This window comes from Triticum dicoccoides, chromosome 5A (assembly GCF_002162155.2).
Source record: "Triticum dicoccoides isolate Atlit2015 ecotype Zavitan chromosome 5A, WEW_v2.0, whole genome shotgun sequence".
NCBI classification, from domain to species: Eukaryota; Viridiplantae; Streptophyta; class Magnoliopsida; order Poales; family Poaceae; genus Triticum; species Triticum dicoccoides.
Window position 1 is genome coordinate 11994656 of NC_041388.1, and position 13492 is coordinate 12008147.

Here is a 13492-nt window from a genome sequence, read left to right on the forward strand (position 1 = left end):
AGTTTTGTAAAAAGCAAAAGAAAATGATAGAAACTTCAAAATTTAAAATCCTTCGAGAGGTAGTTACGTTACTACATCTACTAGTTAGGAAAATTTAAAAACTTAAATTTGGACATGTTTTGCAAAAATGTAGGGAAAATGTAAAACGGCTATAACTTTTGCATACGATGTCGGAAAAAATGTATAATATATCAAAATGTTTGGAACGAAAATCCGCATCCGATGGAGACTGCATACGGCCTGTTTGCAAATTTTTAGAATCCTCAAATTCTAAAAGGAAAAAAAGTTATGCTCAAATTTCAGTTTTTTTTGAATTTTTGTTAAATCTGGTTAAACTATGGTCAAACTACTTATTCAAGAAGTATTAGTGTTACTAAATAACTATTCAAGAATATTAGTGTTACTAAATAATTATTTCAGTTTTTTTAAATTTTGGTCAACTATGGTCAAACTGTGGTCAAACTACTTATTCAAGAAATATTAGTGTTACTAAATAATTATTGATTTTTAGAACAATAGTTTCACACTCAAACAGTGAAATGTGTGACTCCATGCTCAAGCTAAATTCCTGAGGGTTAATAGGATTGCCATATTACTATTGTCAGGAAAACAACAAGTGCAGACTTGGAAACGAGGGAGAATAGAACCCGGAAGTTAAGCGTGCTCAGGCTGGAGTAGTGAGAGGATGGGTGATCGTTCGGGAAGTTAGATGATTTGGAATGATGAGGGGTGATTAGAGATTAAAGGTTAAATGAGGAGTGATGAGGGGTGATTAGAGATTAGAGGTTAAAATAATTCAGAAATTCGAAATTAAAAAAAATTCAATTTTTTTTCAAAAAAATCATAAAATATTCTTTAGTACCAGTTGGTGTTACCAACCGGGACTAAAGGTGGACCTCCAGACAACGGCCACGTGGAGGGCCTTTAGTCCCGGTTCCAGTTAGAACCGGGACTAAAGGGGGAGGCTTTAGTACCGACTCTTTAGTCCCGGTTCCAGAACCGGGACTAAAGGCCCTTTTTCTACTAGTGTTGGTTCAAGGAACGAGCTGCTTCATCAGATCTTGGTGCTACGCATAGTAGTCAATAGAAAAAAGTTGTGGGAAACAAAGGTTCCGGGAGTGATAATATTTGCATGGAGGGTTCCTCGAAGCTCAGTTCCTCCAGATACGTCAAGTGCAAGAGGAATACGGTGTTTTGGCAAAAAAAAGGAGGGATATTGTGGGCCCAGACATTTATGTGATATGTAACGGGGAACAAGATACATGCGTGCAACACGTGATTTTTTAACCCGAACTATATTAAAAAAAGGTACATCACATCATTTCTTTATGAAAAGGAGGTTGAACCTCGGCCTCTTCATCGAGTGATGCATACTATCATTTTCATTATATTATTCAATATATAATGTCTTACAATATAAAACATCAATCCTTCGAAATTCATCTTCTAGGGGACAAATATCGCTCCACCTACAAGCTTGATGATAGTGGTGGTTATGATCAAGGCCGCTTACCCTGGCTTTTCCCCTACACACATCTGTCGGTGCAGAAAACCGTCAGATCTCTCGGTAGGGTACCTTGCGTAGCTGGAAGTCACAGACCGGAGGTCACACGGGTTTTTTTACCCACGTTCAGGCCTCCATGATGGAGTAGTACCCTACATTCTGGTGGTTGTTTATTGATGGTGTGTATACCACGTGCGAGGGGTTAGAGAGAGATGTATGAGTCTATATATCCATAGTTATTTCTATGGGAATAGATGGGAGTGAGAGTCCACTAGCCCCCCTTATATACACGGTGGGGCCGAGGGTTTCTCAATGGGAGGTGCGATCTAGGTCACCGCCGTGATCATCTTTGCGACCAAGATGATCCAGAGATATATATATCCCTTCCTCCGGGCTCCCTTCTGTCGTTGGGTATATGGTTGGCCTTGTGGGCCTACCGTCAGGCTCCTTGCTGGCGAGCCACCCCCACTGTATGACCCCATTAGTAGCCCTTGAGCGCGTCGGATGTTGCAGAACTTGGTCTTCGAGATTTTCGGTCGGCCCTTCCTGTAGAAGACTATAGGATGCAACTCAATTATATTCCATCGGAGTCGATTACATTATATACAAGAGGTGTCTTGCATGACAAGCCAACTAACTCTACAATATCTCTAGAGATCAATCTATACAAGGCTAGAGATAAGAGGAGAATCAGTCGGAAATAAATACAAGGATATCACGTTTCAACACCCCCCCCCCCCGCAGTCGAAGCGTCGGCGTCGGCGTCGGCGTCGGCGATGCAAAGACTGGAACGGAACTCCTGGAATGCAGCGGTAGGCAATCCCTTGGTCATGATATCGGCAAACTGTTGGGTGGTCGGTACATGAAGTACACGGAGCTGACCCAACTGAACCTTCTTACGGACAAAGTGAACATCGAGCTCGATGTGTTTAGTGCGCTTGTGCTGCACCGGATTAGCCGCGAGATAGGTGGCCGATACGTTATCACAGAAGACCACAGTAGCCTTCGGAAGAGAAATCCGAAGCTCACCAAGAAGATGACGAAGCCAACAAGTCTCTGCAACAACATTGGCAACAGCACGGTACTCAGCCTCAGCACTCGAACGGGAAACAGTGGGCTGCCGTTTAGAGGACCAAGAGACCAAGGAGTCACCGAAGAAGACACAATATCCAGACGTGGAGCTACGAGTGTCTGGACAGCCAGCCCAATCCGCGTCAGTATAAGCGAGGAGCTCAGTCGAGGCGGATGCACGGAGACGAAGACCGTAGGTCGGAGTGCCACGAATATACCGAAGAATGCGCTTGACCAAAGACCAGTGGACATCACGAGGCGAGTGCATATGCAGGCAAACTTGCTGGACTGCGAACTGAATGTCTGGTCTGGTGAGCGTGAGGTACTGAAGGGCGCCCACAATACTGCGATAAAGAGCAGCGTCGGTGGCAGGCTGGCCGGCGGAGGCTGAGAGCTTCGGCTTAGCCTCAGCAGGTGTGGCGGCTGGTTTGCAGTCAGTCATGCCGGCACGGTCCAGAAGATCAAGAGCATACTGTCCCTGATGCAGAAAGAACCCAGTGTCATCACGTCGCACATTAATGCCGAGGAAGAAGTGCAATGCGCCGAGATCCTTCAGTCGAAACTCAGAACCGAGGCGACCAATGATGTCGCGAAGAAGATCCGTGCGGGAGGCAGTGATGACAATATCATCAACATAGAGTAGAAGCATAGCCACATGATCAGCCCGATGCAGCACGAACAGGGACGTGTCAGATGTAGTGCTGCGAAACCCAAGAAGACCAAGGAATCCGGCGATGCGCTGGTACCAAGCGCGCGGAGCCTGTTTGAGGCCATATAAGGACCGGGACAACAGACAAACATCATCCGGCCGCTAAGGGTCAATGAACCCAGTCGGCTGCTGACAGAGGACTCGCTCCTGAAGATGGCCATACAGAAAAGCATTTTTGATGTCGAGCTGATGGACGGGCCAGTGACGAGAAGCAGCCAGCTGAAGCACCACACGAATCGTGGCGGGTTTGACGACCGGAGAAAAAGTCTCAGAGAAGTCAACGCCAGCACGTTGTGCAAATCCTCGGACAACCCAGCGAGCCTTGTACCGATCCAGTGAGCCATCCGGATGGAGTTTGTGACGAACAACCCACTTGCCCGAGATGATGTTGGCTCCAGGAGGACGAGGAACAAGGGTCCAGGTCCGGTTGGCGACGAGAGCATCGTACTCAGCTCGCATAGCGGCGGTCCAATGCGGATCACTCAACGCAGAACGCACCGATCGCGGAACCGGAGAGAGGGTCGTGACGCTGAGGTTGTGGTAGCGCGGGTTCGGCTGGTGCACACCGGCCTTGGCACGTGTCACCATATGATGGTGAGGTGGCGGAGGAGGTGGGCGTGGACCGCGACGCCGAGGCACCACAGCGACCGGCTCAGATGACGAAGAAGAAGCCGGCGCTGTGACGGGTGTCAAGGGCCCGGCCGACGGGGCCGAGAGGGTCGGCTCCTCCAGAGCCGACAGGGAGCCGGAGTGCGCACGCTCGGTCGGCGATGTGGGCGTAGAGGAGCCCGAAGAGCCCGGCTCCACCTGAGCCGACGAGGCCCCTGATGGTCCGGCTGGGGTGGCGCCCGACTCCACCAGAGTCGGGGGGCGACGACCCAACGAGGCCGGGGGACGGGCTCCTCCAGAGCCAAGAGGCGGGGGCCCGGCGTGGCCGGGGAGGCCGACTCCTCCCGAGTCGGCAGAGGGAACGCCGAGGGCGGCGAGGCAGCACGCGACGAAGGCGCAGCCGCGCCCGAACGGCGAGGCAATGGGAGCGCAAGGGCTCCACGAGGCCTGCGAGGAGAGGCGTCCAAAGGTGGCGAGGGACGCGATGCAGCCTGCTGAAACGGAAAAACAACCTCATCAAAATACACGTGCCGAGACACGATCACACGATGGGACTCCGGGTCGTAGCAACGGAAACCTTTGGTGTTTGGTTGGTAGCCAAGAAAAACAAAAGCGATAGAGCGAGGCGCAAGCTTGTGCGGTGTCGTGGCGGTGATATTGGGATAACAAAGGCAACCGAAAACATGAAGATCATCGTATGACGGAGGTGACCCAAATAAGAGGTGATGAGGGGTGTAGTTCCACCGAGGTTTGCAAGGCCGGATGTTAAGGAGAAGGGTAGCTGTAGCGAGGGCATCGGGCCAAAACCTCGCCGGCATGTGTGCGTGAAAGAGCAAGGCGCGAACACTCTCGTTAAGAGTGCGGAGAACATGTTCGGCACGACCATTTTGCTGAGATGTGTATGGACATGTGAGACGAAAAATTGTGCCATGAGAGGATAAAAGAGTGCGAATGGCGAGGTTATCAAATTCCTTTCCGTTGTCGGTTTGGAGGTGAGCAATGGTGCGGTGAAAGTGGGTGGCAACATAGGCGTAAAAGGCATGAAGAGAGGAAGCGACGTCGGATTTGCGGCGCAACGGAAAGGTCCAAGTAAAGTGAGAAAAATCATCCAAAATGACAAGGTAATATGATAAACCCGAGTTGCTAGGCACGGGAGATGTCCACACATCACAATGAATAACATCAAAAGGGAAAGTAGCAATGGATGATGAAGTTGAAAACGGCAAACGAACGTGTTTTCCTACGCGACAGGCATGACAAGTGTGTGCTGCCGATTTATTACATGAAAAGGGAAAAGTCTGCAAAATTTTATGAAGAGCGTCGGCGCCGGGATGGCCAAGGCGAGCATGCCAGAGAGACACATTAGCGTGGAGGGCGACGGGACCACTGCTTGTCGTTTGGCCACACGGGTAAAGATCGCCGGGGGAGTCACATCGGTGCAGAACCTTCCGGGAGTGGGCATCCTTGACAGAAAAACCATGTTTGTCAAACTCAACAGTAACAGGATGTTCACGAGTAAGAGTGCGGACAGAACATAAATTTTTGATTAAGGATGGAGACACAAGTACGTTATGGAGAGGGAGGGAAGATGATGAGAGAGGGAGGGAGGATGCACCGTGGTGGGTGATGGGAAGAGTGGATCCATCACCGACGACGATGCGAGAAGACAGAGGGTACGGGGAGACATGAGAGAGGATACCGGGGTTGGACGCCATATGAGCAGCGGCGCCTGTGTCCATGTACCAGTCCCCGCCGCCAGAGTAGTTGTTTGGGGAAGGGGCGGCGTGGAGGGCGGCTAGGAGCGTCGGGTCGTAGGTGTAGCCGGTCGGTGCAGCGCCGTAGGAGGATGATGAAGCAGCACCGGGAGCCATGGCCCCGGTGTACGCCGAAGAACCGCCGAGTCCGGGACCTCCGGGCGCGGCAAGGAGAGCCTGATGAAGACCCGGGCGAGGGCCAAGTATGCCCGGAGCGGGTGCCCGCGGAAGGGGCATCGAGTAGGCGTGCACCACCCCCGTCCAGGGGTTGTACCCCGTGAGCCAGGGCGGGGGCGCCGCGGCCTGAGCAGGAGCGGGCGGGGCCGTCTGGCGGGGCTGGGTGCCGCCGTTGCGGCCGCGGCCGTCGCGACCTCCCCGCCTCTTCTGGCGGCCCTGGTCAGGGGCGGCGGGCGGTGGTGGAGCCGCGGCGCGAGGAGGTTGCGGGTGGGCGGGGATGCCCTTGGTGGTGCCGGCGTGGAGGGCGGCGAGAGGAGCTTGCCGCGCCGCGTGACGAAGGCGCTTTTCCTCCATGCGAAGGTACGTGACCGCCTTGGCGTACGTCGGCGTGAGGAGGGAGAGGTTGGCGGCGGACTGGCCGAGGTCGGGGTGGAGGCCGCGAAGGAGGTTGGTGAGGAGGACGGAGTCGTCGATGTTCATGCCGACATCGCGGAGTTCGTCTGCAAGAACCTTCATCCGCGTGCAGTACTCGTCGATCGAAAGATCGTTTTGCTGCATGGTGAAAAAATCACCTTGGAGGAAGACACGACGTTGGAGTTGATTGTCGAGGAAGAGATCGCACAGCCGTGTCCACATGGTGTACGCCGACGGATCGCGGGAGTTCACCATGTTGAAGAGGCCGGGAGAGATGGTGAGGAAGAGCCACTTGACGATGCAGGCGTCCACAGCGAGCCACTCGTCGTCGTCCTTCATGTCGGTGTAGTCGACGCTCCCGTCAACGTGCTCGATGAGACGGTAGGAGCGGAACAATAGCGCAAAGTACGTGCGCCATGCGTTGTAGGACGGCGAGTCGAGGTTGAGGATGACCGGAACATGGTCCTTGATGTGGATCTCGTTGAGGCGATCGGAGGCGAACGTGGTGCCGGAGAAGGAGCCGGCGTCGGAGGCAGAGGGTTTGGCCATGGAGATAGTTGGGGTTTTTGGGTGAGAGGGGTAGAGCGGCGGCGGCTACAGGAGGTACAAAGGAGCGGTGGCGGCGATTAGGGTTTTGGGAGGGAGAGGTGGCGGCAGGAGGAGAGGGTGCGGCGGGAGTAGAGGCTGCGGCGGCGGCGAGTGCTAGGCGCGGCGGCGGCGGCAGGAGGAGTGGGCGCGGCGGCGGCTAGGGCTAGGCGCGGCGGCGACGGGTTGCGGAAGCGATAGGATCACGGTAAAACTGATACCATGTAGAAGACTATAGGATGCAACTCAATTATATTCCATCGGAGTCGGTTACATTATATACAAGAGGTGTCTTGCGTGACAAGCCAACTAACTCTACAATATCTCTAGAGATCAATCTATACAAGGCTAGAGATAAGAGGAGAATCAGTCAAAAATAAATACAAGGATATCACGTTTCAACACTTCCCTTCGTGGTGCTCGGTCTTCAATATGCCCTTCGGGGAGTCCGGCTGCTAGCGAGGCCCTGTGACGGGCAACCTGTGGCGAGGGCTTTGTTGTTAGGCTTCCTAAGGATCGGAACATCGCAGATGCGTCCTTCCAACTTAGCCGATGCCTTTTGGGAAGCCATTGGGTGGACTCCGCTGATGGTGCTTCATCATGATGATAACTCTGGAATTCGCGTGCTCGTGCTTCGCGGAGCGGGAAACCGCAGGAGACGTGGAGCACGGGCTAGTTTGGATCGATCCCTGGGCGTTGTGCCTGGCAAAAAGTCCAGCCTGGGAGCAGCCTGGATATCTGTCCATTTTTGCCTGGTCAGGCACGCCTGGGTAGATGGTGTTTGGCTGAGGACATGGCCTGAAGAAAGTGTTACACAGATGATGTTGTACTAGTATCTGACAACTGTACTAAAAATCGCTTTATTTGACCCAAGCAGCTGTGGTTACTGAACCCAGGCGTCCGGTTTCAATTGCCTGGGCCAGGCTAAGCAAGGCCAGCAACTTTTCACCAGGCTAGCACCTTTTTCTTCATCAGGATACAAACCAAACAATGTGCAGGCAAGTTCCAGGAAGGCTTCAGGCCAGGCATGTTCGGACGAGGACACGAACAAAACACGCCACACGTGTCACATCGTGATGTCCGCCCGTTTGGTTTCAGGACGGCTTATAAGAAGGAAAAATTGCCTCGTCTTCTCCATTTCAGCCCTCCGCCTCTGGTTTCTTTGCTTGTGCCGCCGTCGCCAGTTTCTCGCGATTCACCCACGCAATCCTTGATCCTTTAGCGCCGCCGTTATCATGGGCAAGACCAATAGGAAGGAGAGAGCTCGTGCCTCGAGCCAAAACCCGCCCACCGCCATGACAAAGAAGAAGCGGAAGAGAGCTGCCACCGGAGAAGGGAAGAAGCTGCCACTGTGTACTAATTGGTATTTTTCCCAGATGAAGCTCCAAAACGCAGCCATAGAAAGGAGAGTGATAGATGCAATGTTTGTATTTTTATGGAGGAAGACCTAGTAAATGCACTAGTCCACTGCTTACTTGCAAAAATATTTTGGGATGAAGCTCAAAGTTGGTTCAGTTTCAAGCTAGCAAGACTGCATCCTAACACGTGTGGGCTTGCAATGTTTTAATATGTGATCCCCGGTCAGATCGGGTGACGGGGTGAGAGCAAAATATTTCTATGTTATGTGGGCGCTATGGAGGTCAAGGGATAGATGTGGACAAGATCAAGAGAAGTTGGAACCAGATGCATCTGTAAGAAGGATCAAAGAAGACCTGCTGCTTCTGGACATACCGAAGCAGCAGGGGAATGTGTTACCCGAACATGGTTGGAGCACGCTCATGCGCCTTTCTTAAAGATCAATGTAGATGGTGCTATTAGTCACGGTTCTGAGGAGGGACTGGCTGTGTTCCTTGCTCATCGAGAGGCTTGCTGGGTGGTTGGAGCAAACCACATGCAGGGGTGACTGATCCCCTCATCATAGAGACATTGTCACTTCAAGAAGGTGTTCTTTTTGCAAATCTGAGAGATCAACTCATGTCATAATGGAGACCGACTGTTTAGCTTTGGTCAACCTTTGGAATTCTCGCCACAATGAACCCTCTGTTGTGGCACCCAGCCTTGCTGAAAATCAGGGAGCTAACTTTACGTTGTACCCACTTTGTAATTCAACATGTAACTAGATCCGCAAATTTACCGGCCCATCTTTGTGCAAAGCATTTTGGACACTGATTCACAGCTTCCGTTCCTGCAGCACCCTCTTGGTTGACTGTCCTAGGAACGCTTTTGTTGAATAAAAGGCAAAAGCTCTAAAGGTTTCACGCAAGAAAAATGATTTTTTTTTCTCAGTTCATATAGCAATAGCCCTTTTGCTGTCATGCAGTAATATACGTTTGGTTGGCTGAAAACAAGAATTCCAGGGAGAAACCCCATTGTAGAAGATAGTGCTACGGAACCCATTTTTTATTGCTGCAACTTCCATTACAACTTGCAACTACAGAAACAAACGCACCGACATTTTCACAGCACTTTACATACTGTTGTAGCTGATTTCAAACGTCATATAACCAAATCGATCGAGTTGCTATGCTTTTGTCTACATTTACTTTGGTGTCAGGATGTACATCTTGCAGTCATGAGGCGCCACTGATGCAGATAGCTGCCCCTGAGCGGAGAATGACGAGTGCTGTGCCACAAGACGGAAGTTTTTGTGATGATGAAACACTGGAATGTGTAGTGGATTGTCAAGGATAAGCACTGAGTTCTGAAGAAAGCAAGCTTACCGCCCATAGATCGCGAGCGGTGACAGCCGCGGATACCGGAAGCCCGACTTTTGACCAGTGTGTGGTGATGGTTGCTTGGTGCCCCTGCCTATTCCATAGAACCACCACCTTTCTGTTGCCGCTGAGTGGTCCGGCCCAAACCTAGAAAATTATCTCCCCAGTTTCAGTTTCAGAAATCTCATCATGGAAGCCACTACTAAGATATTTGAATTGAGCAATACCTCCAAACCACCATCGGATTGCACCTTCTTTCCCTGCACGCCAAGTCTATCTGTTCATACAACTGTAATATGAGTACACTGAAAATCCCATATGAAGAAGGTATCATGCGCAAATACGTGTAAGAGAATGCTTGCCTTGGTTGACAGCGATGACCTCCGTATTGCTGATTATGTTCTTTGTCTGCGGGCTCATCGAGCGCACGTCGCACCCAAGAAGAAGAGGAGCCTACACAACTCAGAGGCAGGTTGCGGTGAGGAAATGCAGAATTCCTTTTTAAGAATCGAAACAACAGTACTCATACATGGGACAAAATGGGTAATACCTTTGCAAGTGCCCAGATGCTGAAGTGCGAGCGGTACTCAGCTTCAGACATCCCGCCATTTCCAACTTCAAGCATATCAGGATCTGATATCGGAGGAGAACATTGTCCATCGATCAGTTCCAAGCTAACAAATCGTTAGGCAATCAACAATAATACTGGGACAGATTCCTCTGAAACACTTACCGTTCCATCCACCAGGTCCAGCGTAGGAGGCCCATCTGTCATTCTGGTCTGCGCGTGATGTCATGCTGAAGTAAAAAGATAACAATGATCAGTCCTGCTAATTCTAGTATAGCTGTACTTGACCAAAATCCCTGAGTTGATCAATTAGGCAGCACCTGTCCCAGTTATCAGCAATGTCGCCGGTTGTCCTCCAACTATTACCACCCATGCCACGTGCCCATGTAGCAGGGTTTTCGACTCCCCTAAACAGCAAAAACGCAGAAGAGTGAATGACCAATGCTTGACGTTTATCCTTTCCATCCTAAAATGTTATGACAAGCAGACTCACCATTCGCAGAGTGAGAAGAAGATGTTCTTCCCGTATTTCTTCATGGCGTTGCTCATCCTAGTGTATCTGCATCAACCATGGCAAATTACTTCACAAACTAAGACATAAGAAACATTGCACTGTTCATGCCGCACGCAGTTCTAGGTATTGTCTCCGTACCTTTCCTTGACGTTCCTGCCAGCATCGTTGCAGTTGTCGTACTTCAGATAATCAACTCCCTGGAGACAAGAAGGCAAGAATTACAAGAACATCAGGGTTTCTGGTGTCAGTGTTGGTTTGGCATGAGCCATCAGGTAAGTAATTGTATATAAGGGGTAATACCCAAGACGCAAACGTCTTGACATCTTGCTCTTCGTGATCCAGTGATCCTGGCATTTTGTTACTGCATGTTTGTGTCCTGCAATACATGCATGGTGCCAGTTAGTTTAGTGCATTGTCATTTTATCATATTTACAAGTTCTAGTTTTCTTGGGCCAATGAAGAGTTTAGTTGCTACAGTGTAAGAACAAATTAGTGTTACTTTTATGATGAATTGGATAGCTAGCATACCCAGCATCACTGTAGATGCCGAGCTTCAACCCTTTCGCATGCACATAATCTGCAAGTGCCTTGATGCCAGAGGGGAATGTTCTTTTATTTGGAACCATGTTACCCTGAGAAATCATGATACCACGTTATCAGTACTCACAGAAATAAAATAAAAATGGTATACATATAACTAATCTTCTGGTTCTAAAACGTTTAATATTATCTTCAAACTAGTATGGACAAGCAATTGTTTTTTACTAATGTTTAGATGGATTTGTTGAATTGTATTAAAAACATAATTCTGCAATACGTTGCACTATACTGAAAATGATAGGGATGGTTAGAAATGCTCAAGTTCATCTCCTTACCTGGTAATCCCTGTTTAATTCTGCCCAGCAATCATCTGAAACAAGAGATGGAAAACATATTTGAGTAAACAATATTCTGCTAAAAATATTCTAGTACTTGTGTCCAACATGTCATGGGAAATATGGTCCAGAGAGCAATCCATACCGATGTTAACATATTTGTAGCCCAATTTCGCCAAACCAGTGTTGATCAATGCATCAGCTGAAGGAAAGCACCGCAAAATTAGCTAGTGATTGGGCCGAATGTGCATTGAAGAAGTGAAAGGGAGGTTCAGAATTGCAGGTATAAGGAGATCCATATACAGGCAAGATATAGGATTTGAGGCTTGAAACGGGGGTTGGGTTCAACTGTTTGGAGATGGTTGCACAGGCGTTATTCAACCGGTTTGGCTAGCATGTCACTAATAGATTACATTATTAAGTTATGTAATCTTTCTATTATACACACCGGTTGTGATGTTTTCTTTTAGTTTTTGCTGTGTTAGTTGAGACAATCTACTTTTGAGACCTTTTTTATTTAATAAAGATAGATGTGTGCATCCTGATGATGCAGAGGCCTGGGTTTTCCCGTTTTGAAAACAAAGTGGTACAAGGAAGGAAGGAGGCGGTGACCAGGCCTTACCTGTCTCCCTGATGACTCCCTCGCTGATCCCGCAGTAGAAGTGGTTCCAGCTGTTCCACCTAATACACGAAATGTTTCATCATGAGTCAGGATCAGATCAGATTAAACTGGAGTAGAATAGAAAATGGCGACCTATGACGAAGTATAGCTGTATAGGTCAAAAGGAAAATCACGACTCATGGCGAGGCTCGTCTTCAGAAAAAAATGGCTGTTTTCTTTTGCTTTCAAGATCACTGTAGATTTTGCATTATTGATGAAGTCACTCATCGATATAGTAATGAACACTGAACACTGCTGAATCAATGAGTTAATATAAACACTAGCAGCCAGCTGTTTAGTAACCATTGGGTAGGGGAATAGGAGTTTGCACAAGGGAACTTATATCAGGATTAGACATGGAAATTAGATTTTTACTCCTATTTCTTTGTTTGGTATAAGTTGAGAATTAGTTGAGGTTGAGCTCTACCCACGAATTAACAGGGTATCCCATAGGAACAGAATGGTGGGAATTGTCCCTCTCAACTCCCATTTGTCCTTCCGAATTAAATTCACATTTCTTCTAATTAATCGACCAATAGATTTTAAATCTCCTCACCCCTCAACTCCCATTCCCCGCCTCTAAATCCCACAAACGAAACACGTTGTAGATCTATGCAAACTTTGGAGTGGACACATGTTGGTTCCAATATAAATGCTGGGAAAGGAAAATAATCTTTAGATCTACGACTGGACGAGGGAAGCAGAAAATACAAAGAGGAGACAAGAGCAGTTGGATGGCAGCATGAAAGTACCCCATCTGCGGGGTCCTGCCGAGGCCGTTCTTGACGCGGAGCTCGCCCAACGTTGCGTTCCGGGCCGCATCCACGGGCAATCTGGCTCCTGCCGCCACCGCCACCGCGACGAGCAGCACGAGCAACAACGACGGGCTCGAGGTGTGCACCATGGCTACCTAGCTGCTTTGCTTCTGGTGCCGAGTGAGCCGAGGAGGTGGGGTGGGTGGGGTTGGTACTGGTGGTGCCGGCGAGTGACTGCTGGAGATGCGTATGACGGGGGCCTTTATATAGGGCCGCGCGCAGGGGAGTGCGGGACCGCAGCTTTCAAGAAATTAATGTAGTACCATTTATTTTCTTCTGATTTTATTTTGATTTTTTGTTGTTCTGTCCATACACTCCTGTGGCTAGACTTGTGTCACCGGGTTTGCCTCCACTGGGTTCGTCAATGAGAGCATCTACAAGATCTTTTCTTTTGGGGAGGGGGGGGAGGTATTTAATTGTATCTAAAGACCTATTTTAATGCATATGATACATCTCAAGATACATTGCAGTGGGAGAACCCTAATTCCAAGATTTCTCTCTTTTACAAATGGAAACAAAATC

At 49.3% G+C, this 13492-nt stretch overlaps 1 protein-coding gene across 1 annotated transcript; it reads right to left on the minus strand.

The window, feature by feature from the left end:
- Positions 1-9195: 9195 nt before the first annotated feature.
- Positions 9196-13125, minus strand: LOC119296812 (alpha-galactosidase-like). The gene is made up of 15 exons (XM_037574871.1): positions 12908-13125; positions 12117-12175; positions 11640-11696; positions 11495-11529; positions 11148-11251; positions 10920-10995; positions 10758-10816; positions 10599-10664; positions 10426-10512; positions 10271-10335; positions 10088-10170; positions 9900-9990; positions 9765-9814; positions 9544-9684; positions 9196-9446 (listed from the first exon to the last, which is right to left on the minus strand). The coding sequence occupies exons 1-15, from the start codon at positions 13057-13059 to the stop codon at positions 9363-9365; spliced, it is 1209 nt and encodes a 402-aa protein (XP_037430768.1). The 5' UTR covers positions 13060-13125; the 3' UTR covers positions 9196-9362.
- Positions 13126-13492: the final 367 nt, after the last annotated feature.